At 39.2% G+C, this 19381-nt stretch overlaps 2 protein-coding genes and 1 long non-coding RNA gene across 4 annotated transcripts in view; 1 reads left to right on the forward strand and 2 right to left on the reverse strand.

The window, feature by feature from the left end:
- LOC107613016 (proteasome subunit alpha type-3) overlaps nucleotides 258–19381 on the forward strand; it is a 24715-nt gene continuing 5591 nt past the window's right edge. For both annotated transcript variants that reach the window (XM_021109682.1, XM_021109683.1), the window contains exon 1: nucleotides 258–560. The gene's annotated coding sequence lies outside the window, so the exon portion shown is untranslated. The remainder of the gene's footprint in view (nucleotides 561–19381) is intronic.
- Nucleotides 10607–11011, reverse strand: LOC107611328. Its single transcript, XM_016313268.1, has one exon. The coding sequence runs from the start codon at nucleotides 11009–11011 to the stop codon at nucleotides 10607–10609; it is 405 nt and encodes a 134-aa protein (XP_016168754.1).
- On the reverse strand, nucleotides 13708–15060 carry LOC110266013. Its single transcript, XR_002352831.1, has 2 exons — nucleotides 14281–15060; nucleotides 13708–14209 (listed from the first exon to the last, which is right to left on the reverse strand). It is a non-coding gene; the product is annotated as an uncharacterized LOC110266013 (long non-coding RNA).

The following is a 19381-nucleotide window of genomic DNA, read 5'->3' on the forward strand; positions in this document are numbered from 1 at the left end:
ATGATTTTGAAAATCGAACTAGATTGATCTGTTGAACTGGTCCAATTGAAAACCGAAAGCTTTTGCAGTTTGGTCAAACCGAAAGCTTTTGCAGTTTGGTCTAACAAAATAACCGTTATATCAGAAACTGTTTGGAAAATGGAAACCGCTAAATCAGCCGGCCGGTCGGATTGAGTTAGGACCCGGCAGGTTTTGATGAAATGACGCTGTCTGGAGTCTTTTCTGCCCTCTTGCCCAGCGCGCGCCCCAGCCCTTTCTCCTCACACTGACTCACACGTTCATCCTGAAGTTCAGAGCTTTTTGGTTTTGCCCTCAAACAAAGCCTAGCCATCTAACCTCCACCACCGCCGCAGGGACTGAGACCGCCGTCCGTTGCGCTGTAGTGGTGCTACAAGTCTCCAACCCCTGTTCACTCTCACGGTCTCACCAATCGCAGCTTCTTCCTCGAGCTCAGCGTCCGTCGTTGTCTTCGTCTGCTTAGCCGCGCTTCTGCCCTCGTCCGTCGTCCGTCGGGATCAACTGCTCTCCCTCACACTCTGCTCAGACTGCTCATATCGAAGGTAATGGCTTCTCTGCTCATTACTAGTGCCTGTTGTTAGTGTTTTTTTTCTTTCAGAAATTATCAAATTATATTGATTAGCTCGTCGGCATTCTTGCTCCTTCTCCCTCAATCGCTGCTCACCAAGGTTGCGAGAACCAGACCGGTCAATACACCAGTGAGGTCACTGATTCAATGGTTCAATGGTTCGACCAGGATTCAACCGGGGTTCAACTAGTTTAATTAAATATTAAATAAAAGGCAGTGAAGGAGGCTCGGTGTTCTCTAGTAAGTTGCATAACCTACACTCAATTGTGAAAAAAACCAGTTATGTGGCCACTTCTTAGAAAAATTATGTATGTCCTTATTCATTATCATCTCAAAATGACAATATCTTGTATCAGCTTCTTACTTTTGTTCTAGAACCACCAAATCCTTCTTTAATTTTGAGATCGTCGAATTCTTCCTACGTATGATGTCTTCTAGTTCAGTAGCCCTCTGTTTTAAACAGTATCATAAATGATTAGTAAACCAGACAAAAGAGAATTTGAATGCAATGTGAATAAGTATTATCACCTTGTACTTAGCAGTCTCAGAGGATTTCATGAAGCAGCAAACAAATTCATGAAGCCAGCAAACAAATTCATGAACAAATAACCTTAGAATCATGAAGCCAGCAAACAAACAAATAATGAAGCCAGTAAACAATCAGAAAATTAAATTCATGAAGCAGCAAACAAAAATCAGAAGCAGCAAACAAAAATCATTAAGCAATCAAAAACAAATTCACTGATGAACAAATAACCTCAGCAAATAAATCAAAAACAATCAAAGAAAATCAAATTCATGAAGCAGCAAACAAAAATCATGAAGCAATAAAAAAAATTCACTGATGAACAAATAACCTCAGCAAATAAATAAAAAACAATCAAAGAAAATCAAATTCATGAAGCAGCAAACAAAAATCAGAAGCAGCAAACAAAAAATCAGAAAAGAGACGCGGTGTCGGCGAAAATCAGAAGCAGCAAACACATCAGAAGCAGAAGCAGCAAACAAAAAATCAAAAGGCAGCAAAATCGCAAACAAAATCAAACACAGAACCTCAGAGCTCATAAATCATAAACAGAAGGTAGCAAATAAATCAAGAACAGAGTATTATCGGCGGCGAGTAACGGCGAGGAAAGAGACGCGGTGTCGGCGATGCCCCAACGAGAAGGCGAGCTCGGCGACGCTCGGCGAGGACGACAGAGGAGGCGGGCTCGCTGAGAAGCAGGATGCGGTGGTGGTTACGGTGGTCAACATCGTCGCTGCTGTGGATGGCTGGCTACGAGATGCGGTGGCGATGGCGATGGCGGTGGACTTCACTGATGGCTGTGGGTGGCTGGGCAGGTGATTTTGAGCTTGGGTGAATGGTGGCTAGACTCTGGAGAGTGGAAAGTGGAAACTTATTGTAATTAGGGCTTCCTTCTATTTACACATTTTCTCTTTTATTTTTATTTTATTTTATTTTTTTTATTAAGCCAAAACGACGTCGTTTAGTATATTAGCTTTCAAACCAAAAACCGCTAAAAAACTGGACGGTTCTTTCGGTTTACCGGTTAACTGCCGGTTTGACCGATTTTTCCACCGATTTTTTGCCAGTCGGTTTTTGACGTTACCTGGACCGGCTAGGTGACCGGTTTCCAATTATTCTGGTTGAACTGGTCGGTCCGGTTCGGTTTTCAGAACCATGCTGCTCACAGAAATCCTGAATCTCTATTTTGTTCATTTTTTTCTGTTTTGAGTTTTCTTTCTTAAATCAATATAATTTAGTTTGTTTCGTTCATGATCAATGATTTAATTGCATAATAATTTTTATTATTGATGATGAGTAATGAACATTATTGCCGCTGATTGCCAATTTTGTGGTGATGTTAATTGCTGTTAAATTATTAAGACTTTTTTTATGGTTCTGTGTTGTGTTTGTTAGGTTTCTTGTTTTTTTTTATTTAACTGTTCAGTATTGTGTTTATTGTTGTTGCTGATTATTGCTGTTTGTTCTTGATGGTTCTGTGTTGTGTTTGTTCTTATTGTTCTTGTTGCTATTTTTTTACAGTGTTGTTTGTTTGCTGTGCTGTTGTTTTTGCATTCTTATGCTTTATGCAGCTTAATTTTTTGCGTTCTCCGTGTTTTGCTTTGATTATATAGTTATACTACTTAAAGTGATGTGGTAGACCATGCATAACTTGTCCTTGTGCACTAAAGTTTTATTTTGGGTTTGAGATAGGTTGGATGAATTTTAGTAATGGTGATGTTATCTGATGAGATTTGGCCCTTAGTAGCCTTTGATTTGGTTTATATATGGCTTATGGTATGGAACTTGGCTAGAGGTCAAAAGCTTGTAATTTTATTATACAATGAGTTAGTTGTTTGAAAACCAACTTCTAGAATTTCATTGAACATGTGTCCTAAGGCATACACATCATATTGAGTAAGATGATGATTTCTGTTGAGTAATGATACTTTGCATTAATCTCCGGTTTACACTTTACAGTGAAAGATAAATGATGAAAATAATGTGTTTTTGCAAATATTAATCCTACTAGATTATGTGACTAAAGAGAGAGCTGTGCTAGAGGATAAGCTTGGGACCCAATTGCAAATATTAATCAAACTTTTGAAATACTTGTCCAAGGGAGCAAAGGGATCAAAGGAAAGGGGAAAAGTTATCATGAGAAATAAAAATGGTTAACTCCTCATTTAAGTTTTATATTTTATTATAAACTGGTTATTCCGGTTGAATTATAGTTGAACCGATTGGACCAGTAAACTAGTGAATCAGTAACTAGAGTAGTTTGATGATTAAATAATAAAAATACCTAAAATATTTAATTGTAATGTAGAATAAAAATAATAAAAGAAAAAATAACAAATAGTAGTAATAAAAAAATAAATACAATATTTGTTGTGCTTCTTAAAGCATTCCCTTCTTTGTTGTGAATAAGGATTTTCAACCCCTTCTTACTTCGAACACGAGATATAGCAACATAAAGTTGTCCGTGACTAAACACGGGTTTAGGAAGATACACTCCAACATTGCTAAGAGATTGTCCTTGACTTTTATTGATGGCCATGGCATATGAGACAACAATAGGAAATTGTCTCCTATCCAATTTGAAAGGCCATGGTGATTGAGAAGGAGACATGAACATGCGTGGGATTAAGACCTTTTTGCTAAGATAGCTTCCAACTAATACTTCTGCTTCTATAACATGATTAGATAACCTTGTTATAATTAGCCTGGTGTCATTACATAAACCTGCAAATTGGTCTAGATTTCTTAAAAGCATTATAGGAATTCCAACCTTCAACTTCAAAGCATGATGAGGTAATCCTGAACATTGGAGGCTATTTAAAAACTCTGGAGTAAGTGTTTCAGTAGCATATTGTCCGCTTCCATAAGATTTGTCAATACTATCTAAATTCAAGTAAATTTTTTCATCTTGTAAGACCCGGTTAATTAATGGCTAATTAACCCATAAATGAAAATTTATTCTAGAAAGCCAAAAATGTTATTTTTATGGCTAAATATGATAGAGGAGATTGAGACGAGAATTTCGGTACCAATTTTATAGAAAACGGACCAAGATTGGACCGAACGGGCCAAACCGGGCCGACCGGACCCAAAGTGGACCCTTGGCCCAACATAACTAAACCAAAACCCTAGTTTTCAGCATTCTCTCTCCTCATTAAACACACACACACGCTGAAATGGAGTGAGGGAGGAGAAGAACACTCTCTCAAGTTCTCTCCCTTGGTTGATCTTCAAACCACCATAACTTTTGATCTAGAGCTCCGATTGCCGCTCCGTTTGCGGCCACGTGTTCACCACGGAGAGCTCTACAAAACCCATACAATCAATCTTGAGGTAAGTCACGTTTTACTGCTCGAAATTCCAGCCCTTGATTTTGAGTTTCATGAGCAAAAATATTAAGATTTTGGATTCTTTGATGTTATAGGACCCAACTCTCTTGAATGAGAAGGTTAATCTTGTCTCCTTGGACCTTGGGTGTGGTTGGTTTTGTATGAAAACATGGTTTTTGGGCATACTTTGACGGGGCATAACTTGGACTACAGATCTCTGATTTGAGCCAAATCTGTTTAGAAATGAAATTGGATCCGGGATGTCCATGCCGTTCGAAGAACGGGTGAAAAACGATTTAAAATGAGGAAGTTATGTCCGTCGGAAGATTGGGGGTTGAGTCTGTGAATTCTGCAGCTTTTAACTTAGAAAATCTTTAGCAGAATGACCCCCCGCGCGTAGGCGCACTTGGTGCGTACGCGCCGTTCTTCGAGAAAGCACCATCCACGCGTGCGCGTGGTGTGCGCGGGCGCGTCGATGCGCTGCGCCATATGCCCAGCTATTTTCCAGAGAGTTGTGCCAGTTTTGTGCCTGGGCGCAAGAGCACCCACGCGTACGCGTGGCTGACGCTTGCGCGCCGTTTGGATATTTTTCAACCTGCGCGTTCGCGCGTATGACGCTTGCGCGTCGATGAGTTTTAAGGCCATCCACGCGTGCGTGTGGAGTGCGCGTACGCGTGGCCCTGTTTTCATCCCAAAGTTGATTTTTGAGTTTTAAAAGCCAAATTTCATACTTCTAAGCCTCCGATCTCACCACTTATGTCTTGAATCATTATGATATGACTAGCATGAGGAAATGGGCTAGTGAATATGGTAACTTGCGAGTGAAGCAAGGGAACAATGATTGATCATTGAGGATCAAAGATGATTATGTGAGATGCGGAGGATGGCGGTGGAAGTGCTTGTTATGCCATGGGCCGAAAGGCCGTAATTGTTAATGAATTGGCTGGTTATGGATTTAACCGTGAGCCGGATGGCTAGATTATTGCCGTGTTACGGCGGAGCCATGATTATGGCTAAGTATAAATGCATATATGTTGTTGAATGAATTGTGAATGTTTGCACTTCCACCATCGGAGATGAGGGTTTTCCTGGGTAGTAGCAGTGGCTAGCCACCACGTGCTCCAGGTTGAGACTCGAAGCTCTGTTGACCAATGACTCCTTCTAGAGGGGATTTTTGGAGAATAGGTTTTCTGTATTTGTGTCCCTTTGGGTTTCCTTTGGGGTTTCCTTATTTTATCATATGTATATATTGCTATGCTCGGACCGGTTCTCTTCGCAGCCGAGTTTTGAGTCTTGATATTCTTGTTTTTGACACTCTTTATATATATGATCTCGCGTTAGCTTATCCCGGTTCGTTACGTTATCGATCGGAGTGTTGCCCGTTCGAGTTACGATTTTTGTTTACCGCCTTTTTCTACAAAGGCTCCTAGTTATAATCAATTATTCATACTACTATACGTACTAAATTTTTGTTTTAGAGGTCGTAATACCTTGCCATCTTTGAATTATGACTTAAGCATAAGACTTTTTATGGTAGGGTGTTACATTATGGTATCAGAGCAGTTCGTTCCTGTAGAGCCTGAGGAATGGACTGACTATGCTTCTGTGCATTCTCTGTGTGTGTGTTATGTGCTACTAGTATATCTGCTTGATATAATTGGCATAAACGTTCATGAGCATGCATTTGGGACTTTGAAGCACTAGACTTCCGATATTGAGACTGATCAACTTAATATTGATTGTTTGGTGTGTATAGGAACCAGATGGCACCTCGTGGATGCGGTAGAGGCCGTGGGAGAGGACATACGAATGCTCGTGCGCCGGAGACTAATCCTAATGACCCGGTGAACTTTATGAATGTGTTGGAGAACATGGCTGCTGCTATGCAAGCCACTGCTGAGGCTCTGATTTGCGATCCGGTTATCACCAGATAAGGGTGAGGGGTGAGGATATCCCTAAGACCGCTTTTAGGACTCGTTATGGTCATTACGAGTACACTGTGATGTCTTTTGGGTTGACGAACGCTCCTGCAGTGTTTATGGATTACATGAATAGAGTGTTCCGTTCGTTTCTGGATAAATTCGTGGTTGTCTTCATTGACGATATACTAATTTACTCCAAGACTGAAGAAGAGCATGCGGAACACTTGCGGACTGTGTTGCAGATTTTAAAGGAGAAGAAACTCTATGCGAAACTGTCTAAGTGTGAGTTCTGGAAGAGTGAGGTGAAGTTTTTGGGTCACGTGGTGAGTAAGAAGGGAATAGCTGTAGATCCAACCAAGGTAGAAGCTGTGATGGATTGGAAGCAACCAACCACAATAATTGAGATAAGGAGTTTTCTGGGTTTAGCTGGCTATTACCGAAGGTTCATCAAAGGCTTTTCGCAATTAGCTTTGCCGTTGACAAAGTTAACTCGCAAAGACACTCCGTTTGTTTGGACTCCTGAGTGCGAGGAGAGCTTTCAGACATTGAAGAAAAAGTTGACCACTGCACCTGTGTTAGTGTTACCTGAGCCGAACGAGCCTTTTGAGGTGTACTGTGATGCATCGTTAAAGGGCCTAGGGTGCGTGTTGATGTAGCATCATAATGTAGTACCATGATTTAAAGGCGATGTTTTGGTGGCCGGGTATGAAGAATGATGTGGCGGAATATGTTTCAAAGTGCTTAACTTGTCAAAAGGTAAAGATTGAACATCAAAGACCTTCCGGGATGTTGCAACCCTTAGAGGTTCCACAATGGAAGTGGGAAAGTATTGCAATAGACTTTGTGTCGGGATTGCCAAGGACTAGGACTGGTTTTGATGCTATCTGGGTGATTGTGGACCGACTGACGAAGTCAGCTCACTTTTTGCCCATTCGGATGACTTACACCCTTGAGGATCTAGCACGGTTATACATAAAGGAGATCGTGAGACTTCATGGTGTACCTGCTGCTATAATCTCTGACAGGGATCCTCGTTTCACTTCGAGATTCTGGGGTGCATTTCAGAAAGCTTTTGGAACCCGATTAAGCTTGAGTACAGCTTACCATCCTCAAACAGATGGTCAATCCGAGAGGACGATCCAAACACTAGAGGATATGTTGAGAGCTTGTGTTTTAGACCAACCGGCGAGTTGGGATCGGTATATGCCGTTAGTGGAGTTTGCATACAATAATAGTTACCATGCGAGCATCGGAATGGCTCCGTATGAGGCATTGTATGGGAGGAAATGTCAATCTCCGCTATGTTGGTATGAAGCTAGAGAGAAAGGCTTGTTGGGGCCGGAGATGATAGCTGAGACCATTGAACAAGTTAAGAAAATCCGAGATAGGATGCTTACGGCGCAGAGTCGCCAGGAGAGTTATGCCGACCAGAGGCGGAAGCCCTTGGAATTTGAAGAAGGAGATCAAGTTTTCCTGAAGGTTGCTCTAACCACAGGAGTAGGTAGGGCGATTAAAGCAAAGAAGTTGAATCCTCGATACATTGGTCCATTTCAGATCCTGGAGAGGATTGGACCGGTGGCGTATCGGATGGCTCTACCACCTCATCTTTCGAACCTGCACGATGTGTTTCATGTGTCGCAGCTTCAGAAGTACACTCCTGATGCTAGTCATGTGTTAGAACCTGAATCGGTTCAGTTAAGGAAAGATTTGACGCTTCCAGTGGCTTCAGTCAGAATCGATGATACTAGTATCAAACGGTTGCGTGGAAAGGAGGTTTCATTAGTCAAAGTGGCTTGGAGTCGAGGCGGTGTTGAGGAACACACTTGGGAACTTGAGTTGGAGATGCGAACGGATTATCCGCACTTATTCTCAGGTAATTGAATTTGAATTTTGTGGGCAAAATTCCCAATTAGGTGGGTAGAATGTAAGACCCGGTTAATTAATGGCTAATTAACCCATAAATGAAAATTTATTCTAGAAAGCCAAAAATGTTATTTTTATGGCTAAATGTGATAGAGGAGATTGAGACAAGAATTTCGGTACCAATTTTATAGAAAACGGACCAAGATTGGACCGAACGGGCCAAACCGGGCCGACCGGACCCAAAGTGGACCCTTGGCCCAACATAACTAAACCAAAACCCTAGTTTTCAGCATTCTCTCTCCTCATTAAACACACACACACGCTGAAATAGAGTGAGGGAGGAGAAGAACACTCTCTCAAGTTCTCTCCCTTGGTTGATCTTCAAACCACCATAACTTTTGATCTAGAGCTCCGATTGCCGCTCCGTTTGTGGCCACGTGTTCACCGCGGAGAGCTCTACAAAACCCATACAATCAATCTTGAGGTAAGCTACGTTTTACTGCTCGAAATTCCAGCCCTTGATTTTGAGTTTCATGAGCAAAAATATTGAGATTTTGGATTCTTTGATGTTATAGGACCCAACTCTCTTGAAGGAGAAGGTTAATCTTGTCTCCTTGGACCTTGGGTGTGGTAAGATTCTCAACCCTAGTGTAATTTATTGTCCTATGATGTTTGGGTATTGAGATGTTGTGTATGGGTATGATGATTGTGGCTTAGTGGTTTTGTATGAAAACATGGTTTTTGGGCATACTTTGACGGGGCATAACTTGGACTACAGATCTCTGATTTGAGCCAAATCTATTTAGAAATGAAATTGGATCCGGGATGTCCATGCCGTTCGAAGAACGGGTGAAAAACGATTTAAAATGAGGAAGTTATGTCCGTCGGAAGATTGGGGGTTGAGTCTGTGAATTCTGCAGCTTTTAACTTAGAAAATTTTTAGCAGAATGACCCCCCGCGCGTAGGCGCACTTGGCGCGTACGCGCCGTTCTTCGAGAAAGTACCATCCACGCGTGCGCGTGGTGTGCGCGGGCGCGTCGATGCGCTGCGCCATATGCCCAGCTATTTTCCAGAGAGTTGTGCCAGAGTTGTGCCAGTTTTGTGCCTGGGCGCAAGAGCACCCACGCGTACGCGTGGCTAACGCTTGCGCGCCGTTTGGATATTTTTCAACCCGCGCGTTCGCGCGTATGACGCTTGCGCGTCGATGAGTTTTAAGGCCATCCACGCGTGCGCGTGGAGTGCGCGTACGCGTGGCCCTGTTTTCATCCCAAAGTTGATTTTTGAGTTTTAAAAGCCAAATTTCATACTTCTAAGCCTCCAATCTCACCACTTATGTCTTGAATCATTATGATATGACTAGCATGAGGAAAAGGGCTAGTGAATATGGTAACTTGCGAGTGAAGCAAGGGAACAATGATTGATCATTGAGGATCAAAGATGATTATGTGAGATGCGGAGGATGGCGGTGGAAGTGCTTGTTATGCCATGGGCCGAAAGGCCGTAATTGTTAATGAATTGGCTGGTTATGGATTTAACCGTGAGCCAGATGGCTAGATTATTGCCGTGTTACAGCGGAGCCATGATTATGGCTAAGTATAAATGCATATATGCTGTTGAATGAATTGTGAATGTTTGCACTTCCACCATCGGAGATGAGGGTTTTCCTGGGTAGTAGCAGTGGCTAGCCACCACGTGCTCCAGGTTGAGACTCGAAGCTCTGTTGATCCTATGTCGTAAGTGTGGCCGGGCACTGGGAAAGTCCCGGATGAGCCCGGACCGGTTCTCTTTGCAGCCGGGTTTTGAGTCTTGATATTCTTGTTTTTGACACTCTTTATATATATGATCTCGCGTTAGCTTATCCCGGTTCGTTACGTTATCGATCGGAGTGTTGCCCGTTCGAGTTACGGTTTTTGTTTACCCCCTTTTTCTACAAAGGCTCCTAGTTATAATCAATTATTCATACTACTATACGTACTAAATTTTTGTTTTAGAGGTCGTAATACCTTGCCATCTCTAAATTATGACTTAAGCATAAGACTTTGTATGGTAGGGTGTTACACATCTCCTGAAAGTTTCATGATAATATATTGATTTACCTTCTCAACGACATCAAGCGTAGAACAAAGCATTGCTCATGATTGCAACCAATTAGAATTCAAGTGATTTTCAAGAAGATTTAGATATATACAATCCATAATAGAACTAAGAGGATCTTCAAAATTTGATATGAGCAACTCAGTATGAATCATAATCTCAGAGATGCCATCATTAGACCCACCTATATTGCCATCTCCAACATTTAAGATCCATTGTGAAAACAAAGTCAATTCATCATTATCAGCATGTGAAGATTCCTCTAATATCATATTTTTTGTAAGTCTCAAATACTACAATAGTCCCATATGTAAGAGGAACATATGCTTGCATTAACAATTTCTGTCCTGCCACCTCCAGGAATGACAGGAAGAATTTGTCTAAAATCTCCACCAAAACCCACTACCTTCCCACCAAAAGGCAAATTAGCATTATTATTATCTGTAGATGACATAATGTCTCTTAAACTTTTATCAACTGCCTCAACACTATATCTGTGAACCATAGACGCTTCATCCCATATGATAAGCTTTGTTTGCTTTAACAACTCAACTAGTTCACTATTTTGTTTGATATTACATACAGAATCCTCATGCACCATTAATGGTATAGCAAACCTAGAATGAGCTGTTCTACCTCCAGGTAGTAGCAAAGCAGCAATTCCACTCAATGCAACAGTAAGAACAATCATTCCTTGTGACCTTAAAAAAGAAGTCAAAACTGTCCAGAGATAAGTCTTACCTGTTCCTCCATGGCCATATACAAAGAATACTCCACCATTTTTTTTAGAAACTGCTTCCACAATTTTCTCAAAAATACTTTGTTGTTCTTGTGTTAAGTGTAACACCCTAACTACCAAAGCTCACACTTCCGGCTGCGCGACTCTGATAGCTCGGACATTACGATGACACTTATATTATTTAATACTAAAATATGAGCATGTTTAAAACTTTAAACCGCAATACCGCTCCCAAAGATACTTTCGTTCGATAACGTACATCCATAAATACCAATCAACTTACAACAACTCATAAAGAGTACATCCATATATATACATAAATATATATAAATAATATTACAAACATAATCCAATACAATTCATATCCCTCTTACAGATTATATCAAGATAAAGGCGAGGGTACAGTAAACCATAACTAAAACAATACAGAGCATCACAACAACAATTAAATAGGCTCTTCGTAACTGCTGCGCCCATATCCTGAAAGGGGAAAAATGTAGGGGGGGTGAGAACATCATCCTCGAAAGGGTTCTCAGTAGAGGGTTTTTTGGAATTACTGTAATAGGATACGTGAAGATAAACCGTACTAGTGATTAATAACCGTCTTATGCCTCCTTTCCAAAAACAACGGTTTACAGTAAAAGTAAAGTCTGAAAATCTTTTCTGAAAGAAGAACCCTTCGATTCTCAAAAACTCAAAAGCCTTTCAAAATGGTTTATCTATGCTGAACCAAAACAGCCTTTCATATTTTATTCCAAACCAGAAACACAAAACCGAAATCAACCATCAGTTCATCTCATTTCAACCACGGCCCTAGGCCCAAACAATCCAACCATCAACCAATCACCACAGTCTAATAGAGTCCCAGTAGCAAACACAAATAGGAAGATGCAAGCAAAAACAAACAGTTATTGCAAGTAGAACAATTAGCAATTAATCACATAAGCACACCAAGTATAATATGCACACCCAAACAATGTCACATAGATGCATATGATGCATGCCTGTCCCTAGTGGCTGATGATATCATCTGTCGGTTATAGAGCCAACCTGACAAGTCCTGGTAGCTAACCATTGGACTGTTCCTCTGTCGCGCATCCCCAACTCGAGTTATACTCATCATAAACTTGATCATAATCATGATCCATATCCATCACCTTCACTGGTGAATATTTACGGGGGCGAGCTCATCTGGGACTTTCACAGTGCCCGGCCACACTTACGACATAGGGTCAAAAGCGCTTCGAGTCTCAACCTGGAGCACGTGGTGGCTAGCCACTGCTTTCTCCCAGGGAAACTCTTATCTCCAATAGTGGAAGTGCAACATTCTCATTTATCAATGATTCAGCATAAACATCCATTCAATCTCATCCATGGATCAACATCCATCTCAGCCATCCGGCTCACGGTTCAGTCCAGAACCAGCCAATATTCATATCATACACAGTCATTCCGGCTCACGATTCAATCCAGAACCAACCAATATGTATAATCATACACAGCCATTCCGGCTCACAACAAAACAACACTTCCACATTCAACATCATCAATTCATAAAATCGGCATTTAAGCCATAAATCACTTTTTCCCAAATCATTTCACTTTGAAATCAAGTTTCAACTCTTTTCAGCCTTGGCTTTAAAGATCTCATTCCTCAAATCATCTCAGGCTCATAAGCCACTTTTACTCAAGGTAAATTCCCCTTTTAAAACCATGCCACTCTCGGCATCCTCTTTTCAAAACTTCCGTAACCATGGAAAGTTAAAGATTCATTTTGAAACATTCAAAATCATCCATCCAATCAATGGAATTTTATAACAAAGTTTCTCGGCAGAGTCCCAAGTCTTTAGGGAAGAATAACATAACTCATTTCACCAAATTCATTTAAAATCATCAAAACCTTAGCTTTCCGATTTGAGTAATAAAATAAGGTCTAAGCCAAACCGAGTCACGTAATCCTTTACTTCTTTCAAAGCTGTTTCCTTTACTTAGGCAAAACCAGCTTTAACCCCCATGATAAATTCTAAAGCGTTTCAACTGTTCAAAATTGTTTTAGTCTTGTAAAAATTCAGAATTCAAATAGTACTTAAACCTTTCCAAAACATTTCAAAATGAAACTTGTCAATAGACATTCAGGTTCTTTCAAAATCGTTGAAACTCCTCTAATTGAAACCCTCAAGTCAAATTCAAAGGCATTGCACTTGTCACATTTAAAACAGCTTTAAAACATAAGTTTCATCTAAATAGCTTTCTCCTGAAAGAGATACAATGCCTTTCTTAAGAAGCAAGACTAAATCACAATTTCCTCTTTAGTAATTCATTTCAAAAGCATGAATCATCCTTTTCTTGTTACTTCAAATAAAATAGTAGAAATCTTTAACTCGCCATTTTTTCAGACAACATTTCAATAAAGACTTGGATTTTATAGAAATTTTGGCAGCACCTCCCCTAAAACTTGGACTTTGCCACCCGGTTCAGGTCCCAACTAAACCGATCCAAAATCCTTTTCAACAGCCCAAAATCCAAAGTCAGTTCAAGGCAAGCCAAATCTAATGGCTGAAATCAAGAGTGTATTCTATTTTACACATTCTCAAGAAAATCCATTCAATTCAAATCAATTTCCAACGGATCCAACTCGATCTCAAAGCTTTAAAAGAATCAATTTCAAAAGCATTTCATTTCACAAAGCCACATAACAGTCGAGTCAAACAAACACCCATAATCATACAAAACAACCAAACGATACATAGGACTGATACAATCACCAAATACACATCCTCACATCAATACCCATATGTAATAATTCCAATATACAAAATATAGTTTTCGAAAAGCGCCCCTACCTCAAAACGCAATTCCATAACCCAAACGTCTCACAGAGTCCTTTCCGCCTCAATCCGAACGACGGCAACCAAAACCTCAGCTCCCAGTCACGTGCGCAATAACCATGGCAACACTAATCGCAACATACAATAATCAGGACTCGACCCCACGTTATCAAAACTCATATTCATTAACCGAACACAACGGAATACTAATGTGAGGCTTTCCGAAATATAAATACTTATTGAACTAGCGACACGAAGCAGCTGCGATTTCAAACAGGCCCGGCAACAGCTCCGGCGGCGGCCAGAAGCTTCGGTAGATCAACTATAAAAACCACGCAGCATTAAAACCTTCTCGAAATCCAAAAAGGCAGAAACCTCAATTAAAACCTTTACCGAAAAGTCAAAATTCGCGGAATCCGCTGAACATAGCAGCTCCATCAACGGCAGCTTGTACTGCAGCGACCCAGGAAGCGGCATCAACTGAACAGCAGCTCCGATGATGCTTTTCTAGTGAGTTTTCTTACTTTGGTAGTGACACAGTGACTCAGAATCAGCATAGCCGCATCACACTTATCAACGGCGGCTCCATTAGAAACCACCATAGCATCCCGGCCTCAGCAGCGGCTTCCAATGGCAACAGCGGCACGCTCAACCCAGAACCCGAATGGAGCACAGTAGGAGCGACGGCCATGGGTGACAGTGACGCGAGCTCCGATGGTGGCAGGAGGTGATGGCGACAGAGCACGGTGGCTTCCCCCTCACGGCGCGTCTCTCTCTCTCGCGCGACTGGCGACGGCGCAGCTAGGAGTGACGGTGTGACGAACAGAGGCGGCGGCACGGCGTGGACGCGGTGGTGATGAAGGCTGGAAGGTGGGGCGAGGCTGGACGGCGACCCAGCAGTGGCGGCTCCGTCTCGCGTGCCCTGGCTCGCGCTTTCTCTTCCGCCCGTGACTATGGTCCACGGCTTCCTCTCGTTCGACGGCAACACGACGGCGCGGCGGCAGTGATGCCCACCGGCGCCGTCCTTTCTCTTCCCCTCTCCACCTCTCTGATCTCCCGTTTCCCTCCTCCCTTTCTTCGTTTCTTTCTTTCAGAGAATCAAAGGGGGCTGCGTGTGTTGTTGCTTTTGGGGAAAAAGGCTTTCGGCTGCTGAGGGCTAGGGAGCTGAGTGTGGGCAAAAGGGAACCGGGTCGGGTAACGTGTTACTGGGTTAGGGTTTTCCTTATTTGAAAATTAGGGTTAGGGGTAATTTGGTAGTTTCGAATAAAATCGGAAATAATATAATAATTGAAACCCAAATTAAATCCAACACTAATTGTATATAGAAAATGCTATTTGTTCATCACTCTCACAAATTATATTCAACAAAATGTTCAAATCAAATAATTAGAAATAATATACTTAGTTTCTTCAGTTTCCAAAATAGCAGTATTAATATTTAAAATATTAATTACTTATTCCAAATCATATAAAATCCTTATTATTTCACAACTACCAACTTTATAATTTAAATATAGAAAATAATCCAATAATTATAAAATTGGATAATAATCATAATTCATCTCAAATTCAATAAATCACAACTTGGCTTAATTATCCTTAAGAAAGTAATCTCTGAAATTAAGGCTATAAATAACTATATGATTTGAGACTTGATCATAATAAGACTTTTCAAAAATTCTGGGTCTTACATTAAGGATGAGAATAATGTCTGAAATTCATTTTTCAAATTGTTCTTGTCATAGTTTAACTTCTTATAAATTAAACCATTTTGAAATTTCAGCCTCAAAAAACATTCTGAAAAAGGCATATGAGGATATTCCTTTAAGCTCTTCCTATTATCTTGCAATATCATCTCAATTTCATATAAGCATCTTGTTTTCAGCTGATCATCAATCAAAGATAAATCTGCAAACAAAAAGAAAAAACAATATAAGAACAAATAAAATAGTTATAATAAGAAACACAATATGAATCATTAAAAAATAAATTTTTATTAGAATCAAAGTAGAACCTAAATTTTTAGACAATTTTCTTTCATTATACAAAATATCATCAGATAGAAGCCTCTAAGTTTCTTCCCAAACATGTTCTGGTCTGCTCACACTATTTGACATCAATATCACCGTGAAAAGCTTCCTTAGATAATCACCTAAACCCCAACGTGAAGCTTCTTTGATAGCTTCAATATATTCTCTATCATCATTAAGTAATCCCAAAGCAAAGCAAGCATCTCTAAAACTATTGTGAATAACACCATTTGCACTTTTGATTTGGTCATAGTTGGTAGGACCTCGAACAAAATTCAACATCATTCATAAATAAAATAACTCTCCACATGTTGGATATACATAATAAAGCCTTCCAATAGTATAGCCACACTTTCTTTTTTACCAGATTTTTTCTTTTTTATTATAAAAGAATCTTGGAAACTCAAAATATATCAACTCTTTAGCCTCCGAGTAACTATTATTAGCATCCATCCATGCACTAAACATTGATTGATCAATCCCAGGTTTTGACAGAATATCATCAATATCTTCACCATCTTCATATAGAATTGGATTCCGACCAGGCAAATGAAAGCTCAATCTCTGTACAGCAGATTCTCTAGAATGAATGGGTATGCAAATATTCTCCAAACAGCTTCACATGGGGATATATATCTACAATCAAGATAGTTTTTTATTTCATCAATAACTTTATTTGAGCATTCACTATCATCAGCATTATCTAAAATAGCAGTGACGCGATCGTAACCCTTGTTTATATATTTGAAGAGATACTTAATTTCTCTTCTCTGATTACACCACTCAACATTCATGTGTGCTTGATATTTCATTAGCAAAGAAGGATTATAAGGAACAACATAGCGATTATCTAGAGCCATATTTCCTTTTTCAGTATAACAACCAGTCTTTCTTCTTCTATATATTGGATACCCTTCAGCATCAATAGTTGTTAAATCAGCAAAAGATTTGGGATAGAACTTTGAACAACGACCTTCTTTCATGCATGGTGAAAATATATTTGCAGAACCGCATGAACCATGAAGCATAAATTTTTTTACAACCTTGTACAAATCTGGATGCTCAAATTGATTAGGAATCTTAGCACAAATTACTTTATCTATATTTTTTGGATCTGGGAATTCACTTAAAGAATCCAAGAATATCAAAATATGAGCATGTGGTAGACCTCGTTTCTGAAATTCAATTGTATGAACATCTGCACATAAATCATAATATAGTACATATTAGCAACTATAGATATATTTGATGTTCTTAAAATAGTATATACTTTTTTTTTTAATGTACACCTTACCAGCAACAACTTTACCAAAGAATCTTTCTTTTTTCAAATCTTTAATTAGCATATCAAGCTTCATTTTGAACATTCGACAAACAATGTCATGACGGTCTACTGGTTTGAGATGTAAAGGGTCTAAGAGTCGCTTGATCTTTGGCCGTTTTGAATTACATGTGAAAGTGATGAACAAATCTGGATAACCAACATGACCACAAATTGCAACACAATCATGGTATAAGCCATCCATATAACGCCTACCTCCTATAAAACTTGATGGCAAAACTATTCTTTTTCCTATACTTGAGCCACTTGTTTGACCTGTAGATTTAGCATTTTTCAAACTCTTGTAATCTTCAGCTCTAAGTTTCTTTTGATGAATCCTAAAATATAACAAACGTTCTGATTCAATCATAGTGTAAGCATCCACTAAAAGTTGCTGAAAAAGTTTTTTAGAAACCAGTATTGTTGGAGCTTGTGTTTTCCTGGTTTGAAGCCTAAATACAAAAAATTGTCGCATGGTCAATTTGCTCCTCTTGTTAGGTTTCAAACTCCCGATGATTTTATGTTGAATATCAATTCTATAGCCATCTTCTCCATATGAAAAAAGAAGTGGATATTGTAAACCAAGATAAGCAACATGAATCTCATTTATACGCTTTAAGCGACCATCTTATCTTTCTAAGATTATATCTCTGATTGATGAAAGAGAATCAATATCACCAACAACTAAAGCTGCCACTTCAGAAACATCAGGCAAATTATAAATTTTTCCATCTTTTTTCCTTGAACTTAAAAGCTTCAACCTTACATGTTCTGTATTAGAACCTGCGAATCTTTCTCTCGCCATTCTAAATGATTTTGCCAAAGCATTATTCTCATCTAACATCTTTTGTAACTTGCCAACAATTTCAGGGTCAATAGCATATTTAGAATCATTTGACCTACAACATCAATAAAAAAGAAGTAAAAAAAATAAGAACTTCTATAGCTAAACAAAATGATATAGAAAATAGACAGAAAATATAAATGAAAAAAACAAAATATTAGTAATTGAGTTTAGATAAAGCAAATTACCTAAATGGTGCTATCCTATTATTTACTTCGTTTTTTGTGTCATAGATATACAACTGAGCAAATTTAGGTTTTTCACCGGGCATAGGCATTAAACTACCAATATAATAAACATTTTCTCCACTAATCTTGTAGACCGTTGGAGCACGTCTACGGCCTTTGTTTATAGATGAGTCCACCTTTCCAGCAGAAGAAGTAAATTGCAAACATTTGATTATATGCTCTGATATTATTTTGAAAATTCTTGTAATGCTTTAAACCATAGTCATAAAGTAACTCTTTTAGAACTTCATGAGGCTCTGTTAGAAAAGGCAATTGCACTTTTCCTAAACTGCAGCATAGACTAAACTCTAGAATGATATAATTTCTATTTTTTCGATTTCTTTCATCATACCACATTAAAGCACCACACTCTTGACAAATTGAAATTGAATCACCGAAATCAAAATAATCTGCATTATATGACAATTTTTTCTTTAGAGTGTACAATACAAAAGGAAAAGAATATTTATAGGTAAAAAGTAACATTTTACCTCCATATGTGAACTGAAAGTTATTTTCTTGGTGACCATTACCTGTATCATATCAAGTATAATATTTCTCAACTAAATAAATTTAACTCCAAAATGAAATATATAAGGTCCCACATCGGTTGGGGAGGGGAACGAAGCATGCCTTATAAGGGTGTGGATACCTCTCTCTATCATGACGCGTTTTGACGAGTGAATGTGGGGGGCTTCGGCTATCATCTCTATCGTCAAAGACAAAACTGTGAGATCTTGTGTGCCAAAACAGACAATATCGACTGTTACACGAGTGAGTGTGGGTGAAAAAGAATGGATAACAGTACTAATAGCATAAAAAAAAATAATTTATTATAGCAAACTCACCAGAAATATCATCATAGTTGAAATCATAATCAACTCTAACAGAAACTAATTCATCTTAAAAAAATAACTTCATTCCGTTGATTACATGTTGTCCAAAAGATAAATAATAACTTGAATGTGTCATGGATTTTTTTATATTTGAATAATCTTGACCAACAGAAACTCCATATTAAAATGCAATTGGATTAAAAACAATAAATAGCAATTAATAAAATTTATATATA

The sequence above is a fragment of the Arachis ipaensis genome, chromosome B08 (assembly GCF_000816755.2).
Source record: "Arachis ipaensis cultivar K30076 chromosome B08, Araip1.1, whole genome shotgun sequence".
NCBI lineage: Eukaryota > Viridiplantae > Streptophyta > Magnoliopsida > Fabales > Fabaceae > Arachis > Arachis ipaensis.

Bases quoted from the DNA above. Each gene is read 5' to 3' on its own strand.
- LOC107611328 (XM_016313268.1), bottom strand. From the start codon at position 11,011: ATGATTGTTCTTACTGTTGCATTGAGTGGAATTGCTGCTTTGCTACTA.